Genomic DNA, 20,329 nt, shown 5'->3' on the forward strand with positions numbered 1-20,329 from the left:
AAAAAAATGACATTGCACGAGCACACAGGACTCCATATTTTGTAGTTGTACCCAGAAACACCTTGAGTTGACACATTCTGAAAATAAATGACCGTTTCAAGCGCTTAACCACAAAAGCACTATGTGTCTTCACCATTTATAAAATAGGCTGACCGATCTTGCTGACGTAGCCTAGCCTACTGCGTGTTGAGTGAGTCTATCTGTTTAGGCAATGCGAGCTACTTTCTCGCTATCATTTTCCGTTTTAACCGGTAGGTTGTTTGTTGATGAACTACAGACTATATAGCGTTTACTGTGCGTTTGCATTTCAGTAAATGCATCTGCATTGAAGTTTCAGTATAGTAGAGGATTTATTTGCCCGGTCCATATTTTAGACCGCTATGATCTTACGTTATTTGCGTAAGTGCTTTGTCAATGTGTCAGTCCAACTCATTAAATTCATAGAGCGCCCTCTAGAGTCACAAATTTCGACAGGTCACAGGATTTGGTGCAACACCGGATCTTAATTAAAAAAAAACCTTCAAATAAAAATAAATAAAGAGCAAGTCCTCTAGCCTACATCTGAGAAGGACAAGACTGAGTCTGAGACCATCTTTGTGGTCTCCACCTTGCACTTCATTCATTCGTTATCTTACAGAGTTAGGCTATGGTTTAGTTTGTGTGCTTTTTGTTACCATAAAAAACTCGATAGCCTACTTGTTGATATTTGATATCATTTTGATATACTAATTGTTGTTATTATTAGGCCTACTACTATTATTTTTATTTTTAATGTTGGCTTTCCAACCTCATTTGAAACTATATTTTTAACTAATGTAGAAGCTTAGCCTATTCATAAACTGTAGTGTAGGCAGTCACTTCGGACAAAAACGTCCTATCTGCCAAAATGTCATAGCGTCCCCCCAGACCCTACCCCTTCCGTTTCTACGTCATCGCGTCCACGACCCCGCTTTAGTTTACGCGGTTGTATTTTGTTTCCTGCTTGTAGTAGTGGTGGTGGAGCTTCTGTTCTCTATTGTTTGATCATGAAGTAAACTCTAATTGGGTTTAGGATAAACCTCTGCGTTCATGGAAACTTCTTGTAAAACATCATCCACCACGGGACGTGATATGGTTAGTTACATCACAGTTACATGAATGGAGAGATGCAAATGTAGCCTAAGGTTTCGCTAGTAATTTTACCCTCACCCGGCTAAATACAGTAACGTTAGCCTACGTTATTTCTGATAATTATCTAAGTGAGTTAACTTGTGCGTTAACTAACAAGCTGTAACGTTAGCTAACTATTGTAACATTAGCTAGGTCTAAGATGGTAACTTGTTGACAAAGCAAAATGGCTTAGATTACCAGTACTAATGACCAGAATGGATCATATTTTAAGATGTGTGTGTAGTACTACTAGCAGCAGTCGCTCGACATCATCTCGGTAACGTTAGTGCGAGAACTTATCCTTATCCTGAAGACCGCTGCGTACGGGTATTAACGTTTTTGGGCTGTAAGAAACAGTGGGCATACCTTTACCGTTACCGTTACTACCGTTAACTTACTACAAACGTATCATAGTGTGGTTTACTCAGTGATGCTGTTCGATTCTACTCTCGCTGTTCTGGGAAAGCCGACATCTGTCACCATCGGACCCTTCACAAGTTCCCCAGAGGGCTATGCACATTAATGTAACTTGTTGTTGTAAAGACCAACAATAGCGCCATTGGGAAAAGATGCTTTAACAGTGAAGCTGAACAGTGAAGTGTGTGTGTGTGGTGTTGGTGTCAGAGCCCCTCCACCCAGTACCCACGGGGAGTTGACTTGGTGATGTGTGTGTGTGTGTGTGAGAGTGGTGTTTGAGCTACAGGTAGACCATTCATCTGAGTAATGCTCAGATGAATGGTCTACCTGTAAATCCCCCCACGTATATACTCACACACTCACACTCATTTTCAGTGTCTGTGTATTTGATTAGGAGCAAAGGGAATTGTAATTACAACAGGAAGTTGTCATTGTGATCCAGGAAGTTGATGTTGTGTAGTTGTCCTCCACCCATCTATACTCAGGATGTGGAGGGAGCAACAGGGGTCAAAGGTCATGGTCAAGCTGCCTCTGACATCATCTCTCTGCCGTCCTACGCCGAGTACCCCTCCACCCGGCCACTCCTCAACACCCGCCTCCCCGCCAGCCCTCGTCCAATCACAGCCTTCCCTGAGAGCAGCAGTGCAGGTGAGCCAATCAGAGCTGTCACCTGCCACGTCACCAATGTGGTGTGAGCCAATCAGAACCTGCACTCATTCATAGCTATAGACCTCTGAAGTATGCCTACAAACAAGCTGCCGTCTTTGCCCACATAAGGAGATCCGGTATCTTGAGATTTATCCTATGGGGAAATAACATGGGGATTTGGAATTGTCACACCTGTTAAACTCTCGCAGGGACGCCGGAATCGGAAGGCCAAACGTTTTGCTCTACACACTTTTGTCCTCTACCTTCGAGTGGATACTGTGATCTCCGGTACGAGAAGGCGGCACACTTGTGATGCAACTTGCCATTAAGTTAGTTAGCAAGTTAGCTCTGGGGTAGCAAAAATCAAAGTGTGCCACCTTCACGACCCGAAGATCACAGTATCCACTCGAAGGCAGAAGACAAAAGTGTGTTCAGGAAAACGTCTGCATTTCAGACTTTTTCGTCTCTGCGAGAGTTTAACAGGTGCGGTAATTCAAAAAAGTGGTGTTATCCAATCAGAGCCTGCCCTCATTCATAGCAACATTGAGTGGTGTTATCCAATCAGAGCCAATAAGAATCCTCATATATACATTGTGTTGTCACACCAATTAAAAATGTGAACTCCTTGACTAACATGGCAGGGGCCCAACTGGATCCCCACTCATTCACAACTGTGTGTGTGTGCGTGTGCGTCCTGGTGGCCCAATATACAGTACACTAGAGGATACCTGACACCCCTCCCCCCTCACTAATGAGAGAGAGAGAGAGAGAGAGAGAGAGAGAGAGTGTGTGTGTGTGTGTGTGTGTGTGTGTGTGTGTGTGTGTGTGTGTGTGTGTGCAGGTGTGTGAGAGAGGGGGGGAGGGCAGTAGGGAAGAGAGAGGAAGAAAGCTGAGACAGGGATGAGAGATGCTTTATTATGATGCCTCGTGAATAATTAAGGTGTGTGTAAATGGGCTGTGTGTGTGTGTTGTGATGTGTAAAGAAGTCCACCGGCTTGTATTGTTTTACACACACACACACACGTGGTGGGTGTGTAAGGAGGGGAGGGTCATTAGCTTGTATTAGTGCTGGGCGGTATGACCAAAAATGTATATCACGGTATTTTTTTAGTTTCACGGTATATGACGGTATTATTTTTCCATGCATAATCAGATGTTCACAGCATTTTCTACAAGTTGGGAGAGGAATTGCTGCATTGAGTAAGGATGGTCTATTTTATGGTCATGATGTAGAATAACTCCACACTGACTAGTGGTAATGCAGTTTTGCATGGCCCCAGAAAATGATGCTGTTTACAAAAAGCCACTCATGATTCTAATGAAGAATCTAATCAGAATGCAAAGACAATTGCAGTCAAAATACAGAACTTTTACTGTGCAAATTTCACAAACATTTTGTATAAAACCAATACAAAAGTAGTGCAACTTGCAATAATTATACTTTTTGAAAATTATACAATTTAAAATAAAACCTCTCTGCTAATATGCTTACTCTGTCAAATAGGCCTATCAGAAACATGCCTTATTGTTATTGTGTGGTTTACATGACGTTAGTGGTAGGCTAACGTTAACTTCATGTGGATGTGGATGTCTTGTTAGCCTGCCATGAGCTTCGGTTCGGTTCGCTAGGCAAAACATTAACAAAAAAGTTTGTTTTGGTTCACTTATGACAGTCAGGATCATTTCTAACTAGCCAGCTAGTATTGCTCAGTGCATGTCTATAACATGCTTTACTTGCTACCTGGATAATTTCAGCGAATTTCTTTTTTTAAATTCTTTACCTTTAGTTGGTTAAACAATCAGGAATGATTAATCCCTTTCAATATCCCTTAACGGAGGTGTGCAACACCCTTTAAATAAATAAATAAATTACATCCAGGGGAAAACTTAAGGTGTTTTGTGTTTACCCTCTATGCCCCTGGCACCATTGCCTGTCTTTTTCTGTCCTTTATTTATTGGACAATAGGAATATTACAATTCAGGAGGTGTACATATAATACACAAACAGTTCAAACAGTTCAGAACTATTTGACAAGAACAAGGGATGTAATGGTTACAGCATATTTACCACATAAGGATTTCTCTCATGACATAGGGAATAAAAAGAAAAAGGATAAAAAATAAAAGAAAATAACATGTTTTAAGATCTGACAGTATGTTCTTCAATAATCATATAAACATAATACAAGGGTATATACAAATCAGTTAAGTACTTCAGTTCTACAAAATGCATTAGTGTGATGACCCTCCCAGTGTTTTTGTCTGTAGTATATATGAAGTCCATTCAGTCCATAATTTAACAAACTTGTTCATTTGTAACCGATGTGAGAATGTGATTTTTTCCATCAAATATATGTTATTGATTATCTCTGTCCATTCCTCTGTCGTGGGAGGGTCAGGTTGTAACCAGTGTCTAGTAAGAGTTTTCCTCCCTGCTGATATCATAACACCAAACAGATACTTATTGAAGTAAACATTCATATTTAAAAGAAAATGAGTATTTCCTAATACCATGGTACTAAACTGAAAGGGTATATTAATTTGTAATATATTCTCTATTGTTCTGTGTATCTCAGACCAGAATTGTCCTATTACGGGACACTCCCAGAATATATGCCAGTGGTCAGCTTCCTGATTCCCACAGAGTCGCCAACACTTAGAGTTGTCTTTTGAAATATGTATTTTCTGCTTTGGAGTGATAAAAATCTAATTAAACATTTCCACCCAAACTCTCTCCACGTATAGGAATTAGTACATTTCCACTGAAATTCACAGCAACTAGACCACTCTTCCCTTGAAATGGTCAAGTTACCTTCATTCTCCCATTTATTTTTTACATATTCTGTGGAGTGTACTTTTTTAGTCATAAAGGCTTTGTATATTCTAGATATAATACTCTTGTTTAATATAGAGTATGCTCCAAGTAAGACTTCTTTAACCACAGGATCATCATTATCTATATGGTTTTGATAGCTTGATCAAAGTAATGCATGTAGTTGCAGGTATCTATAGAAGTCCTGCTTTTCTAGGCCATGATTTTCCTGAAGAGTTTGGAAGTCTTTCAGTTGCCTTGTATCTATTATGGAGTAGAATGTAGTAATACCTTTGGCTATAAAGGTTTTAAATCTACCATCCATTTGGTTGGGTTTAAAATCTGGATCATAGGCACACCATTTAAGTACTTTCAATTTGTCTTGTAAATTATATTCCTCTTTCATTGTGTTCCATGTTTTAAGTTGGAATTTTAACCATGGGTTTTGGATACCACTGATGAATTTTCTTAAGTCTGTATTACCCAGTACTGTCTGTATTGGAGGGTTCCTAATCAAAAATAGTTCAATGTCTTTCCATCTGGCGTGATAGGTTTGATTACATACATTTAGCAGAGGTCTAATCTGGGCAGAGAAAAAATAATCTCTCAGGTGGGGTACTGCCATACCTCCTTCCTCCTTTGATAGTTGCAACGTTTTGTATTTAACTCTAGGTTTTTTCCCTTGCCAAATGAATCTGGAAATCATTTTATCCCATTCTGAGAATTGTTTGGTGGCTATTTCTACAGGAAGAGACTGGAACAAAAACAACAGTCTTGGGAGAATGTTCATTTTCACAGATTCAACCCTTTGAAAGAGACTCAGGAATGGATTGGTATTCCATCTCTGTATATCTGTTTTTATTCTTGACAAAAGGGGGTCATAGTTGATCCTTTATGAAAGTGATGAGATTTCCCTGGGGATCAATATCCCTAGATATTTTAGTGTATTTTGGTCCCATTTCAGATTGAATTGATCCTTCAATTGTCTGGGTGGTGTGTAGTTCAGTGAGAGGAGCTGTGTTTTCTGAATATTAAGTTTGTATCCAGCATATTTTCCAAAAGTGTCTAGGAGCTTGAATAGTTCAGGAAGTGAATTAGTAGGTTCTCCCAAATATATCAAAACATCATCTGCAAACAACGCAGCCTTATGTTGGTCTCCGTTTATAAGTATGCCTCTTATGCTGTCAGTCTGTCTAATCCACTGAGCAAGGGTTCTATGTAGAGTGCGAATAGAAGTGGTGATAATCCACAACCTTGTCTTGTACCTCGCTCTAGATTAATACTGTCTGTTAAGTATCCATTGATTTTAATTTGTGCACAAGGGTTCCTGTATAGATTGCTGATTGCTTTAATAAACTCTGTATGGAATCCAAATCTCTCAAGAACCATATATAAGTATGTCCAGCTCACTGAATCAAAGGCTTTTTCAGCGTCTAGACTAACTAGTAGAGCTTCCATCTTATTTTCTCGGATGTGGTTCAGTACATGTAGTGACCGTCTAATATTGTCGTGAGTCTGTCTCTGCAGGATAAATCCTGTTTGATCTGTGTGTATGACCTGTGGTAGAATATTTTCAACTCTCTTTGCAAGAATTGAAGTGTATAGTTTGTAGTCTGTATTAAGTACTGATATCGGCCTATATGATCCGCATTCCAGTCTATCTTTTCCCTCCTTCGGTATCACTGAGATAGTTGCTTCTCTCCATGTTGGTGGGGTGTTCCCCTCTTTTAGAGCTAAGTTAAAGGTTTTAAGTAGGCTAGGTATCAGCTCTGATCGGAAGGTCTTGTACCATTCAGAGGGAAACCCATCTGGGCCAGGTGATTTGTTTGCTTTTAGCCCGGAAATTGCATTATTGAGCTCTTCTTCAGTTATTTTAGCTATTAGTTTATTGCTTTGACTTTTTGATAGTGTAGGTATCTTGAGGGACTCCAGTAATCTTTTAATTTGACCTTCTTCTTCTAGCTGTGGCTGTGTGTACAGATCTTTGTAATAGCTTTGGAAAGCCATTTGTATCTCATTTTGTTTATATACATTCATTTTCGAGTTTGGATCCCTGATTTTATATATTGTGCTATCCGCATGTTGTTTTTGCAATTTCCTCGCCAAAAGCTTTGCAAACCTTGGGCCACTTTCATAGTATTTTTGTTTTGTATAAACCATATTTTTTTGTATTTCTTGTGTGTACATAACATTTATCTCATTTCTAATTTCCTTGAGCCTTGGAGGAGGGCCAGAGCTTGAGTCCCCTTTATGTTTAGCCTCAAGCTCTTTTAGTTCACTGTTTAATTCTGATAATCTTAGTTGTCTTTCTTTCTTTTTGCGTGTGCAGTAAGAAATTATTTCTCCTCTAACAACAGCTTTTAATGTGTCCCATAAAATATCTTGACCTACCTCTCCATTATCATTTTCTACCAAAGTTCTTACAATTTCTGCTTTCATTTTGGTTATGAATTGTTGATTATTCAAAATCCCTGTATTCAGTCTCCATAATGTATTTCTAGGATTGCTACTTATTTGTATTGATAGTAGAAGAGGCGCATGATCAGACAGATCAGTATTTCCTATCTCACAGTCATGTATTCTGTGGCGGTCTCTTTTAAAAATAAAAAAATAATCAATTCTGGAATATACTGCATGTGGGTGTGAGTAATGAGTGTAGTCTCTACCAGTTGGGTTAAAATCTCTCCAAAGATCTATCACACCCAACTCCCCCATGAGGGCCTTAAGTTTCTTATGTATGGGGGTTAAAAAAGTACCCTTTGAAGAATCTAGCCTTGGATTGAGGCGTATGTTCCAGTCTCCTCCGCAAATGACAATACCAGTTGCACCTGTCATTAAGTCAAAAATGTGTCTGTAAAAACTGAAGTCACTACCTGGTGGGGCGTATACATTCAAAAGTGTGATTTCGACCCCTTCTATTTTCCCAGTAATTAATATGTATCTTCCTTCCTTATCTTTAATTTCTGTGAGTTGTTCAAAAGGCACTTTATGGGAAATTAGGGTAGCCACTCCTCACCTATGACCAGATTTGTACGATGAGTGATACACTCTAGAGAAACCCATTCTTTTCAACTTTTCGTGTTCAGCAGAACTAAGGTGTGTCTCTTGCAATAACACTAATTGTGCATTTTCCTTTTTCATTTTACTTAAAATCTTACTTCTCTTAATTGGGTTTAAAACCCCATTGACATTATATGAAATAACTTTTAATTTATTATCTATCCTAGCCATGGCCTCTCAGTAGTTTCAAACATATAGGAATTTCTCCCGTGTGGTAATAAGCATTCAATAAAAAAAAAAAAATAATGACTCTCCTGAACATGGAGAGGTGAGCAAAGCAACACAAGTGCATTAAACAAAACAGTTAAGATGAAATATTTACAGTCTTTTACTTCCAAAAGTGAGGCTCCTTCAAGATGAGCCTTTAAGGGGCTCTTGGTGGTATTAGAGCACCTAGAAAGGGTTAGGTCTCTCTTGCGTTGTGCAAAGAGGGCCCTTTGAGATGGCTGTGCAGTCATTTCAATCACGACTGATTCATCCTTGTGTCCCGACTATGTTACAAAAAAAAGGCTACTTTCAAAACAACAACGTAGCCTAGGCTTCAATTAGTTCACAAGAAAAAGAAGAAGAAAAAAACACCCACTTATCTGTATTCGCATCTAGTTTGGGTTTCTCCTAAGAAAATGTTTTCTGTCGATCCCGATTGACCTCTGATTAGCCAGGGGACGTGTTGTGTCAATTGTCGGTCAAGTTTGGAGCTCCGAGTCCGGCGCGTCATTCCCCAACCATTTTCCACGAGGATAGGAGTTGGATCTCTCGGCTGTCTGGGCCTGGCTGAACAGGTATGACGGTAATTGGAAATCCTCGTTGAGCCATATCTTCTGTCGCTTCTGTGGCGGTCTGGTATAGGCGTACGCCGTCATTGTAGAAAACGCGCAGCCTTGCTGGATATGGTGTTTGAAACTTAATTTGTTTTCCCTTCAATATTTTCTTTGCTTCAGCATATTCCAATCGTTTCTTGAGGACCGCTGATGGGTAGTCATGATCCACGTAGAAACGGACAGTCTTGTAGAGAAGCTCTTTCTTCTGCCAGGCTCTGCGGATCACCTCCTCTTTGACTTTGAAACTCGCGAACTTCACTATGATAGACCGGGGTTTTGCTTCAGGGTCGGTGGGCTTAGGAGCTAGTGTTCTGTGTGCTCTCTCAGTTCTGAGATCCATGCTTGGTGGTAGATCCACTGAGTCTCTCAGTAGTTTTTGCACGAAGTCAATCATGTTATCTCCTTCCTCCTCTTCAGCGATACCATAGATTCGTATGTTTTTTCTACGTGCCCGACCTTCCTGATCAATTAGTTTAGCTTCCATGTTAGCCTGGCGTTGGGATAGCCTTTTCAATAGTGTCGTAGCTGCCATTAGCGTCGTTTCAACTCCGTCAATCCGCTCTTCTGCTTCCTCAAGTCTATTGTTTGTTCTAGATAACTCTTTTTTGATGTCTGTAAGATGTTGTTTGTTATCCCGTCTGAAATCCTTGAGCTCATTTAATATACTTCGCAAGCTAATATCCGCGCCCTCCTCTTCACCTAGGAGCGGGGAGTTGCCTCGGCTAGCAATGTGTTGTTGAGACAATTCTTCGGTTCGATTCATTTCTTCTTCATTCACAGATTGTAATTTCTTGCCTTTTGGGTTAACCCTGTTTTTGCTCATGTTCGCTAAATCTCACTTTAGTATAATCAAAAGTGTTTTCAGGGTTTTTATATCAAAACCGTCGGGGAGCACAAGTATCAAGCAGCCATCTGTAGTGTGACCCAGAAGTTCACTGATGATCTTGTGTGATGTCCAAGGCTGACGCAAAGGCAGCAGCAGGGTGTGAACCAGTATACCGCCCAGCACTAGCTTGTATCTCATTTGTTTCTTACTACTGCACATTTTGTTTCATGAATTACTCCAGCTACTTACTGCTGTGTGTGTGTGTGTGTGTGTGTGTGTGTGTGTGTGTGTGTGTGTGTGTGTGTGTGTGTGTGTGTGTCTGTGTGTGTGTGTGTGTGGGTATTGTGTGTCTGGTGTGTTTGTGTGAGTGTGTTGTGTGTGTGTGTGCGTGTGTGTTGGTGTGTTGTGTGTGTGTGCGTGTGTGTTGTGTGTTGGTGTGTGTGTGTGTTGTGTGCGTGTGTGTTGTGTGTTGTTGTGCGCGTGTGTGTGTGCGTGTGTGTTGGTGTGTGGAGTGTGTGTGTGTGTGTGCGTGTGTGTTGTGTGTTGGTGTGTTGTGTGTGTGTGTGTGTGTGTGTGCGTGTGTGTGTGTTGCAGCCATCCTCTCTGCTCTGAGGAACCTGCAGGAGAAGATCCGCCAGCTGGAGCTGGAGAGGAGTCAAGCCCAACAGAACCTGCACGAGCTCAACCAGGAGCACACACACACACACAGCAGCACAGGTACATACACACACACACACACACACAGCAGCACAGGTACATACACACACACACAGCACAACACACACACACACACACACACAAACACACCACCCCCACACACACACCCCACACACACACACACACACACACACACACACAACACAGACACACAGCAGCACAGGTACATACACACACACACACACACACACACACACAGCAGCACAGGTACATACATACACACACACACACACACAGCAGCACAGGTACATACACACACACACACACACACACACACAGCAGCACAGGTACACACACACACACACACACAGCAGCACAGGTACATACACACACACACACACACACACAGCAGCACAGGTACATACACACACACACACACACAGCAGCACAGGTACACACACACACACACACACACACACACACACACACACACACACACACACACACACACACACACACACAGCAGCACAGGTACACACACACACACACACACACAGCAGCAGCACAGGTGCACACACACACACACACAGCAGCACACACACACACACACACAGCAGCACAGGTACACACACACACACACACACACAGCAGCACAGGTACATACACACACACACACACACAGCAGCACAGGTGCACACACACACACAGCAGCACACACACACACACACAGCAGCACAGGTACACACACACACATGCACACAGCAGCACAGGTACACACACACACACACACACACACACACAGCACACACACACACACACATGCACACAGCAGCACAGGTACACACACACACACAGCAGCACACACACACACACACACACACACAACAGCACAGGTACACACACACACACACATGCACACAGCAGCACAGGTACACACACACACACACACACACACAGCAGCACAGGTACACACACACACACACACACACACACACACACAGCAGCACAGGTAACACACGCATACACACACACACACACACACACACACACACCTTACTGTTTCGGAACTAACCCTAGGCAGATGGGTCAACCTCTGCTTGAGGTTTCTTCCTATATGTATCTCCAATTCTAACACACACACGCATACACACACAGCAGCACAGGTAACACACACGCACACACACACAACACACACAACACACAAACACACACAGCAGCACAGTAACACACACACAAACATACACACACACACACACACACACACACACACACACACACAGCAGCACAGGTAACAAACACACACACTCTACACATGACCCGGGCATCAAACGGGTGTGCTGTTTGAATGAACACATGACCTGGGCATCAAATGTACTAGTGCAATGCCTGTTCAAACATGCTATTCCTGTAGCCCAATTACATGCCTGCAGGTAGGCCTGCTTTAAAAATAGGATGATAGGGAAAAACATAATTCCAGGTAAGCATTCAATAATGAATAGGCCTACAGATAATATAATAATATAATAAATGTGAAGTGAGCAGAATTTAAGCATGGCTGCATGTGACATTTTTTACCAATCAAAATGACATAATCCCAACAGCTGTTTTGAGTCAAGGCTATATGCCAGTAGCGGAGATTTGGGGGGGGCTTAACAACCCGGGGCGCTAGGGGGCCCCCACTGGTAGATTTTTTTTTTTTTTAAATACAGTTTATTGACCACATATCCATTCGAATTGTTTACTACTTAAATGTTCAATAAAAATATATGTAGGCTGGGTTAGGCATAGTTTTTGTCTGTTTAACACAGCCAGAGAGCTGGCTATACTGTGTGAGGGAACCACCGATTTTGATAGGGAAGAGTTCAGAAGAAAGCGCTTTGTGTTCAGATGAACACGCAGATGAGATTTTAGAAGACAGCAGGGACAGATTCAGAGTCGATGTGTTTTACTACATACTTGACGCCTTTGTTTCTCAGTTTGAACATCGATTTGCAGATTTCAAGAGAATGGCTGGAAAAATTTGCTGCTCTGAACCCCAAACATTTTACTCTGATGCCTGAAAAGTTAGGAGCTTTATGACTTTTTATTCAGAGGATCTATCCAATGCCAATTTAAGTGGTTAATGAATTTGTTACATTTTGTGCAATGTACAGTGAGCTGTGCATGCATTTAAACACCCACAGAATCCTCCCATTTTCATCGCAAACGACATGGATCGGCTTTTCCTAATCTTGCCATTCTTTATCGTATTTACTTGACGATTCCAATTAGCAGTGCTAAGGCAGAGAGAAGTTTTAGCCGACTGAAACTCATCTTAAAGCGCTTTCCCCCATGGGTGAGTCAGCGGCTGTCAGACTTAGCCCTCTGTATCGAGAGACATTGAGGTCAATAAGGATAAAGTTATTGACAGATTTGCAAACATGAAGGAGAGAATGCTGAAACTCAAAATAGATTAAATGTTTTTGCAGTGTGCATGTCCTTTTAGGCCTGTAAAGCTACGCGGTCTGTTTTTTCCTTTGTTGAGAAATTTTTAAAAGTGGGCCAACTTTTAACGTTCTTGAGTTCACAGTCGCCATTTTCTGTTAGGCAAGGGCTATGGGATATTGTTTTCATTTACGTTTCTTTTCTTTAAAAAGGATGGGATAGTTGTTGTCCCTTTAACATGCTAAATGAGTTGAAGTTGTTGAGCAAAGTTGTTGTTTGTTTGACCGGAATAGGGAGCTATGATCAAAGGCTTTATTTTTTATTTTTCCTGGAATAAACATATATTAAATATTTTGGTTGGTTGGCTACTGCATATTACATGTGTGAATGGAAAGGTTGGTGAAATTACGCTAGTGCAAGCCAACGCGACAGTGCGGGTTACTGCAACAATCAGTGAGAGGGGGGGGGGGGTCCCAAACATCTCCCGCCCCCCCTCACACAGTACCCAAGCTCCGCCCCTGCTATATGCTTAGCCTATTGAATAACTTGATGATGGAGAAAACAAACCATTTTGTGGAATGATGCATCATATAAAAATTTGCAACGGTGTGACTCAAAAACAGTCTCTGGTGGCCTATAAGTCCTCTGTCTGCCACTCGTTGCTTGTCGCTGGTTATGCTTTGCATGTGTGGCATTCTGAGACGTTCCTTAATTTGGGACCATTATCGCTCGTTTCAATATAGGACCTTGCAGTTGGAATTGTCGTTTGCTTATTCAATGTCTAAAGACAGTCCAAAGTAGCCTGGGCTATTCGAAGTGTCCGCTTATTGCACATCCTTTTTTACGTCATTTTGAAAAGCCACTGCATAGCCTACCTGTGTGTGTTGGCGTGTTGGCGTGAAGTTATCTTGCACTCGCTTTTGTTTTCACCCTTGTGCTTCTTTTACCGATATATTCAACGATATCTTTTGCATTTGTTATTCAAACAACGTCAAATTTGGCACTGCACTTACTCATGCCCGTAGCAAGACACCTGCCAAGTTTGAAATCAGTCTGACAAACGGTCAGCGAGATATGCGTGCCACAGACACACGATGATGTGCACCATCTCCTTACCGCTGTTAAGTACACTATGGCAATATATTTCTTACACTATGGCAATATATTTGGTACACTATGGCAATATATTTGGTACACTAATATATTTGTTACACTGTGACAATATATTTGGTACACTATGGCAATATATTTGGTACACTAATATATTTGTTACACTATGACAATATATTTGTTGCACTATGGCAATATATTTGGTACCAGAAATAAAATCCTAACTTTCCTGTGCAACGTCTGCCTGTCACTTTCACTTTGGTAAGATGTATGTTGGGGACCATCTGTAGATTATACGTATCGTTCACTTTTTATAATCCATTCTCTCTTGATCTTTCTTCACTTTTTTATAATCCATCTCTCTCTTTCTCTTTCTCTCTCTCTCTCTTTCTCTCAGAGCTGGAGTGCCAGTTGGCAGCAGCTGAGTCTCGTTGTCGGTTGCTGGAGAAACAGCTGGAGTACATGAAGAAGATGGTCCGCAACGCAGAGAGTTCTAGAACGTCTTTACTTAAACACCAGGTACACACACACACACACACACACACACATAAGTGGAGTACATGAAGAAGATGGTCCGCAACGCAGAGAGTTCTAGAACGTCTTTACTTAAACACCAGGTACACACACACACACACACATACATAAGTGGAGTACATGAAGAAGATGGTCCGCAACGCAGAGAGTTCTAGAACATCTTTACTTAAACACCAGGTACACACACACACACACACACACACACACATAAAGTACATGAAGAAGAGTACATACGTCTTTACTTAAACCCAGGTGCCTCCATGGTCCAGCCTCCATGGTCAGAAATTATTATTTTTTACATTAAAGGATAAATTAATCTTTTTACTTACTCTGTTAGTAATCGTGTAGGAGAACTGTCCGTTTTTGACGTCATAGTTGTAGCTCAACTAGTTGCACTCAAAAACAGTGACATTAAAGGTAAACTTTAATATAACCATTACGAAGCCAATTTGATGGTAAACGAAACCTGTAATAGGTGAATAGTTCACCTAGCATAGCTATACAGCATAGATGTAGCGAGTCGCTACCAAGAAAACCAGCCATGCAACTTCAAGAACAGCAGCCTGCGAGAATCGAGAAACATTACCTTGTCAGTAGATATAGCTCTTTGGAAAGTTTTTGCCTGTCACCTCCACAACAAAAGCAGGGTCTACAGGGGGGTGGGGGAATCACAAGAAGTTTTCTTTTTACAACATCAGAGTAGAATATAAATATATTGCGACTTGAGAGGGAGCAAATATGTAAACCTGCATAGTATACCTTTAAGGTATATAGATAGATACTTTATTGATCCCCAGGGGAAATTCAAGAATCAACATAGTCATACTACTACAGCTGACATAGTCATACTCCTACTGACATGGTAATACTACTACTGACATACTGACATAGTCATACTACTACTGACATAGTCATACTACAACTGACATACTGACATAGTCATACTACAGCTGACATACTCATACAATTAATTGAGAAGGTTGAACAGTAATTGCACAATTACTAAAGCTTTCCCAAGAATTTAATGGAATATGGAACTGCCTGTTTGAACTTCACTTTATATTGTTTTCTTTGTGGGGAAAACGTCTGAAATTGATCAGATTTTCCTTTCTGACTTCATTGTCAAAAGTAGCCTTATGTTATTTGGAACATGAAGGTAAGAGTAGAAAGCTCCAAGGCCTATAGGTTGTATATCGCCCCCCTGTGGTTTCTGAAAGCTATTGTTCTGCACTACATCAAAGACAACTGAAGAAATTGCAAAGCCGTCTAATTTTAACACATTCATGAAATGACGTGCCGATCATTGATATACTGAAATTGATATGCATACACAGACAGACAGACAGAGACACACACACACACTCACACACACACGGACGCTAATCTTGGCGCTCGTGTCCAGGTGTCATTGGAGAGGTCGGGGGTGGTGGAGCAGGAGGAGGTTCGTCAGAAACTGGAGAAACTGGACATGCTGGAACAAGAATACCAGAGACTAACACACACACAGAACCACGCAGAGGTAACACACACACACACACACACACACACACACACACACACACACACACACACACACACACAACATCTGCTAATTGTGATACACACATACATAACATCTGCAAATCATGATACACACATACATAACATGCAAATCATTTGATTCTGTGTGTTCTGCTCTGACGTTCTGTGTTCTAGAGTAAGATCCGCGAGATAGAGAATAAACTTCTGGAAGAAGAACACCACAGGAAACTGATGCAGGATAAAGCAGCTCAGGTATGCACACACACACACACACACACACACACATATTAACATTCTCACACACACACACACACACACATTAACATTCTCACACACACACACACACACACACACATATTAACATTCTCACACATACACACACACACAGTGTTGCTTGAATGCTCTTTCCTCACACTGTGTCTGAAGATCATTGCACACCATTGCTTCATGTGCAGTTACAGACAGGTCTGGAGGCCAATCGTATCCTGCTTCAGGCAGTGTCGCCACGCCCACGCAAGTCAGCAAAGCCCAAGAAGAAGAAGAAGGTATACACAACTTTACGTCCATATGCACGGGTGTGTGTGTGTGTGTGTCGTCTTGGCGTGTGTGCGTCTTGTAGCGTGTGTGTGTGTTGGCTTGCGGCTGTGTGTGTGTGTGATGTGTGTGTGTCTTGGCTGTATTATGTGTGTGTGTGTGATGTGTGTGTAGGGTGGGAGGGGGCGGTCCATAATTGACACATGTTCCCTTTCCCACAAGGCTTTGCGGCAGCAGGAGTCTCCTTCAGAGCCCCACTACAGGCTCAGTCTCAGAGATGTACCATTTGTCACGGGAACGGTGTGTACACACACACAGAGAGTTACACACACACACACACACACACACACACACACACACACACACACAGAGAGGCACACACACAGAGAGGCACACACACAGAGAGGCACACACACACAGAGACACACACACCCACACACAGAGACACCCACACACAGAGACACACACACACAGAGACACACACACACTCATACACTCACACAGACACCCACACACAGAGACACACTCACACACACTATTTTTTGCAGTTGTCTGTTATTCACTGCAAACTAATACCTTTTATGTGTGTGTGTGTGTGTGCAGTGTGTGTGTGTGTGTGTGTGTGTGTGTGTGCAGTCCACAGGTGTGAGTCACTCGGTGCGTGCTAACGTCCAGCACGTCCTGCACCTTCTGAAGCAGCACCACCGGCAGCTGTGCAACAGCAGCGTGCTTGGGGCTACGCCATTGGCTGCCTCCAGCGCCCGACCCCACACAGCAGCCAATGGGAAGGGCTCGTCAGGGCAGCACAGCAGTAGCTCCTCCTCTTCCTCTTCCTGTGAGGATCTGTCAGAGCTGCTGGCGGCCCTACAGGACGAGTTTGGACACATGAGCCTGTGAGTGTGTGTGTGTGTGTGTGTGAGAGAGAGAGTGTGTGTGTGAGTGACTTGCCAATTTAAGTAGGCTACAGTATCAAAAGCAGAATGATTTCTTTTCAACTGTTTGCCTTTTAGAAAATTAACATTCAACTGGCCAGGTAGTTCGGTTTGAGACTGAGTGGTTGGCTGATTCTCGCCACTAGTACCCAATGTTTTTTGCAGTAGCCTACCCTAGGCTACAGAACATTTCTTAAAAGTTATTTCTTCTTCACTGGCTCATTATATTAAACGGGTGCTTTCTCTATGTCCTCCGCAAATTAAGGTAGTTCGGTAGAGAGACGTTTGAATAGCGTTTGCAATTGACAACACGATTGACAACGTTGAGATAAGTAGGCTATACTAACTTTACTTTCAGTTAACTTGAATGCATCAAAGTTGTCTAGGCTACACCGCGCCAGTTGAAGTCTGCATTCAGTCCTTGCACAAGCGGAGCAGGCTGAAGCCAACCTGTTTGAGGGAGAGCGATGCAGGGAGAGAATGCGTGCTCTGTCCTGCGCACTACAAAGAAATAATAGTAGCCTAGGCTAATCTATATTTTAAATAAGCAATCACTATGTGTTGCTATGGAAACAATAAGTAAATATATTAGAGATATTGTGAGTACCGCTGGAATGGAAGTTAGGAGTTAGTCAGTAACTGTAACTAATTACTGAAATTTGAATTGTAATGTGTTAGCTCACTGTGTTACCCTCATTAGTGTAGCGCGTCACTTTGGAACTCGTTACCCCAACACTACTAGTAGGTTTTCAGCAACATCAATTTAGTTTATTTCCTGTCACACTAGTTCCACGATGCTGCAGCCTGGAAGGCTTTCTGAACTAGGCTACCGCGCTCGCGCCACCAGTGAAACACGTGACTAAAAGGTGCTTTGTCATTGGCTGGCCTTCAATTCCACCAGGAAACATGTGACTAAAAGGTGCTTTGTTATTGGCTGACGCTGGCTCCACCAGTGAAACACGTGACTAAAAGGAGCTTTGTCATTGGCTGATGCTCGCTCCACCAGTGAAACATGTGACTAAAAGGTTTTTTTTCATTGGCTGAGGGTGAAGCCCTGAACTTCGTGAGAACTAGGAGAGCATTGCAGCGCTTGGGAGCTTTAAAACTCACAGTAGCATTTGTGATGCAGTCGGCTCGTAAAATTACATTAGAATCGAAGTCATTTAAAAATTAAGCGCACAGGGGTGAATCGAGATCGCGATTTTATAATGATTTATCGTGCAGGCCTAGGTTCTACCATTTGAAAGTTGTTGAACAACACGCATATGCTGCATTTCAAATAGGAAGTGCACACTTAAAACATCTTGAACGAATGAACGAATGAGTGAGATGGTTAAAACATGGCCAGGCCCAGGCAGACTAGCCTTAAAAGCTTTTATCAGAGATCAGACACGATGGATGATGGTAAATTGGTAAGGCCTGAAGCCTCAGATGTCCGGTCAGCTCCACCACCACCACCAGAGAAAAAGCCGAAGTGTTGGGCGAATCTGTCGGAATCAGTGATGTTGGAAGTGGAGGTGCGAGGGGTGTGGCCACACCAAAACACGTCTCCATGGGAGACACTGAACATGCAACTGTGTTCTGTTCCCAGAGCTTTCTCTGTCTATGATCAACAGGCTTAGGGCCTCGTCGACGAGGAGATTGCTGGTCACAATCAAATGGTATCCTTGAACCAATGGGACCGAAAGAAAAAGAAACTAAACATTTTCCAGAATAGGAAATATTTCTTAATTTAGTGTTTTCAAATAAAGAGGCATAGCATTAGAGGGTAGCGCTCATTCAATGTGTGTGCGTATCTGCGCAAGTGAAACTGTTGAACCACTGGAGATAACGTGGGTAGCAGCAACAAACAACGTCTATTTAAAACAACGAACAAAGCGGATTCTTGCTGTCCATGAAAACAGCATAGAGACTGGCTACATCTTTAAATTGACACTAGATAAGCATGTTTAATTTAGGCTAATGAACATGTTGCATTCTATCGGCCTGATTATGTCATTCTTTAAGCTACTTACTTCACTTTGACCCGGCACTGTTTTTTTCAAGCGGAAACTCAGATTTCAACTTATCCCCAAGTATTGCTTTGTTCTTTGTGTGTGTGTGTGTGTGCGTGTGTGTGTGTGTGCTCTGGTTTCAACTTATCCCCAAGTATTGCTTTGTTCTTGTGTGTGTGTGTGTGTGTGTGTGTGTATAGAGGCATCAAGGTGTGTCTTGTGACTGCAGCGTTGTGAATGAGCAGTGTGTTCACATTGTTCCTGGTGTGTGTGTGTGTGTGTGTGTAGAAGCATCAGGGTGTGTGTCGCGGCGCCACCAGCGTGTTGTGATGTGAGCAGTGTGTTCACATTGTTCCTGGTGTGTGTGTGTGTGTGTGTGAGAGGCATCCAAGTGTGTCTGGCGTTGGCGATATGAGCAGTGTGTTATTGTTCCTGGTGTGTGTGTGTGTGTGTGTGTGTGTGTGAAACATCAAGGGGTGTGTGCGGCGACTGCAGCGTTGTGATGTGAAGCAGTGTGTTCACATTGTTTCCTCCTTGTGTGTGTGTGCATGTGTGTCTTGTGTTGTGTGTGAAGCAGTGTGTTCACATTCTTCCTGTGTGTGTGTGTGTGTGTGTGTGTGTGTGTGTGTGTAGAGAGCATCAGGGGTCATCACGTTGTGATGTGAGCAGTGTGTCTTCTTCCGGCGAGGTGTGTCGCGGCGACTGCGGCGTTGTGATGTGAGCAGTGTGTTCACATTCTTCCTGGTGTGTGTGTGTGTGTGTGTGTGTGTGTAGAGAGCATCAGGAGTGTGTGCGGCGACTGCAGCGTTGTGATGTGAGCAGTGTGTTCACATTCTTCCTGGTGTGTGTGTGTGTGTGTGTGTGTGTAGAGGCATCAGGAGTGATAAACG

General features: G+C 42.4%; 1 protein-coding gene across 1 annotated transcript in view; it reads left to right on the plus strand.

Moving 5' to 3' along the window:
- Window positions 1-952: 952 nt before the first annotated feature.
- cep57 (centrosomal protein 57) overlaps window positions 953-20,329 on the plus strand; it is a 21,704-nt gene continuing 2,327 nt past the window's right edge. Inside the window, exons 1-9 of the mRNA XM_048264082.1 lie at window positions 953-1,113; window positions 2,052-2,214; window positions 10,328-10,450; window positions 14,322-14,443; window positions 15,861-15,977; window positions 16,154-16,231; window positions 16,435-16,524; window positions 16,736-16,813; window positions 17,150-17,406. Of these exons, the coding sequence (XP_048120039.1) occupies window positions 1,069-1,113; window positions 2,052-2,214; window positions 10,328-10,450; window positions 14,322-14,443; window positions 15,861-15,977; window positions 16,154-16,231; window positions 16,435-16,524; window positions 16,736-16,813; window positions 17,150-17,406 (1,073 nt within the window). The 5' untranslated portion in view covers window positions 953-1,068. The remainder of the gene's footprint in view (window positions 1,114-2,051; window positions 2,215-10,327; window positions 10,451-14,321; window positions 14,444-15,860; window positions 15,978-16,153; window positions 16,232-16,434; window positions 16,525-16,735; window positions 16,814-17,149; window positions 17,407-20,329) is intronic.

Source organism: Alosa alosa, chromosome 15 (genome assembly GCF_017589495.1).
Source record: "Alosa alosa isolate M-15738 ecotype Scorff River chromosome 15, AALO_Geno_1.1, whole genome shotgun sequence".
Lineage (NCBI taxonomy): Eukaryota > Metazoa > Chordata > Actinopteri > Clupeiformes > Clupeidae > Alosa > Alosa alosa.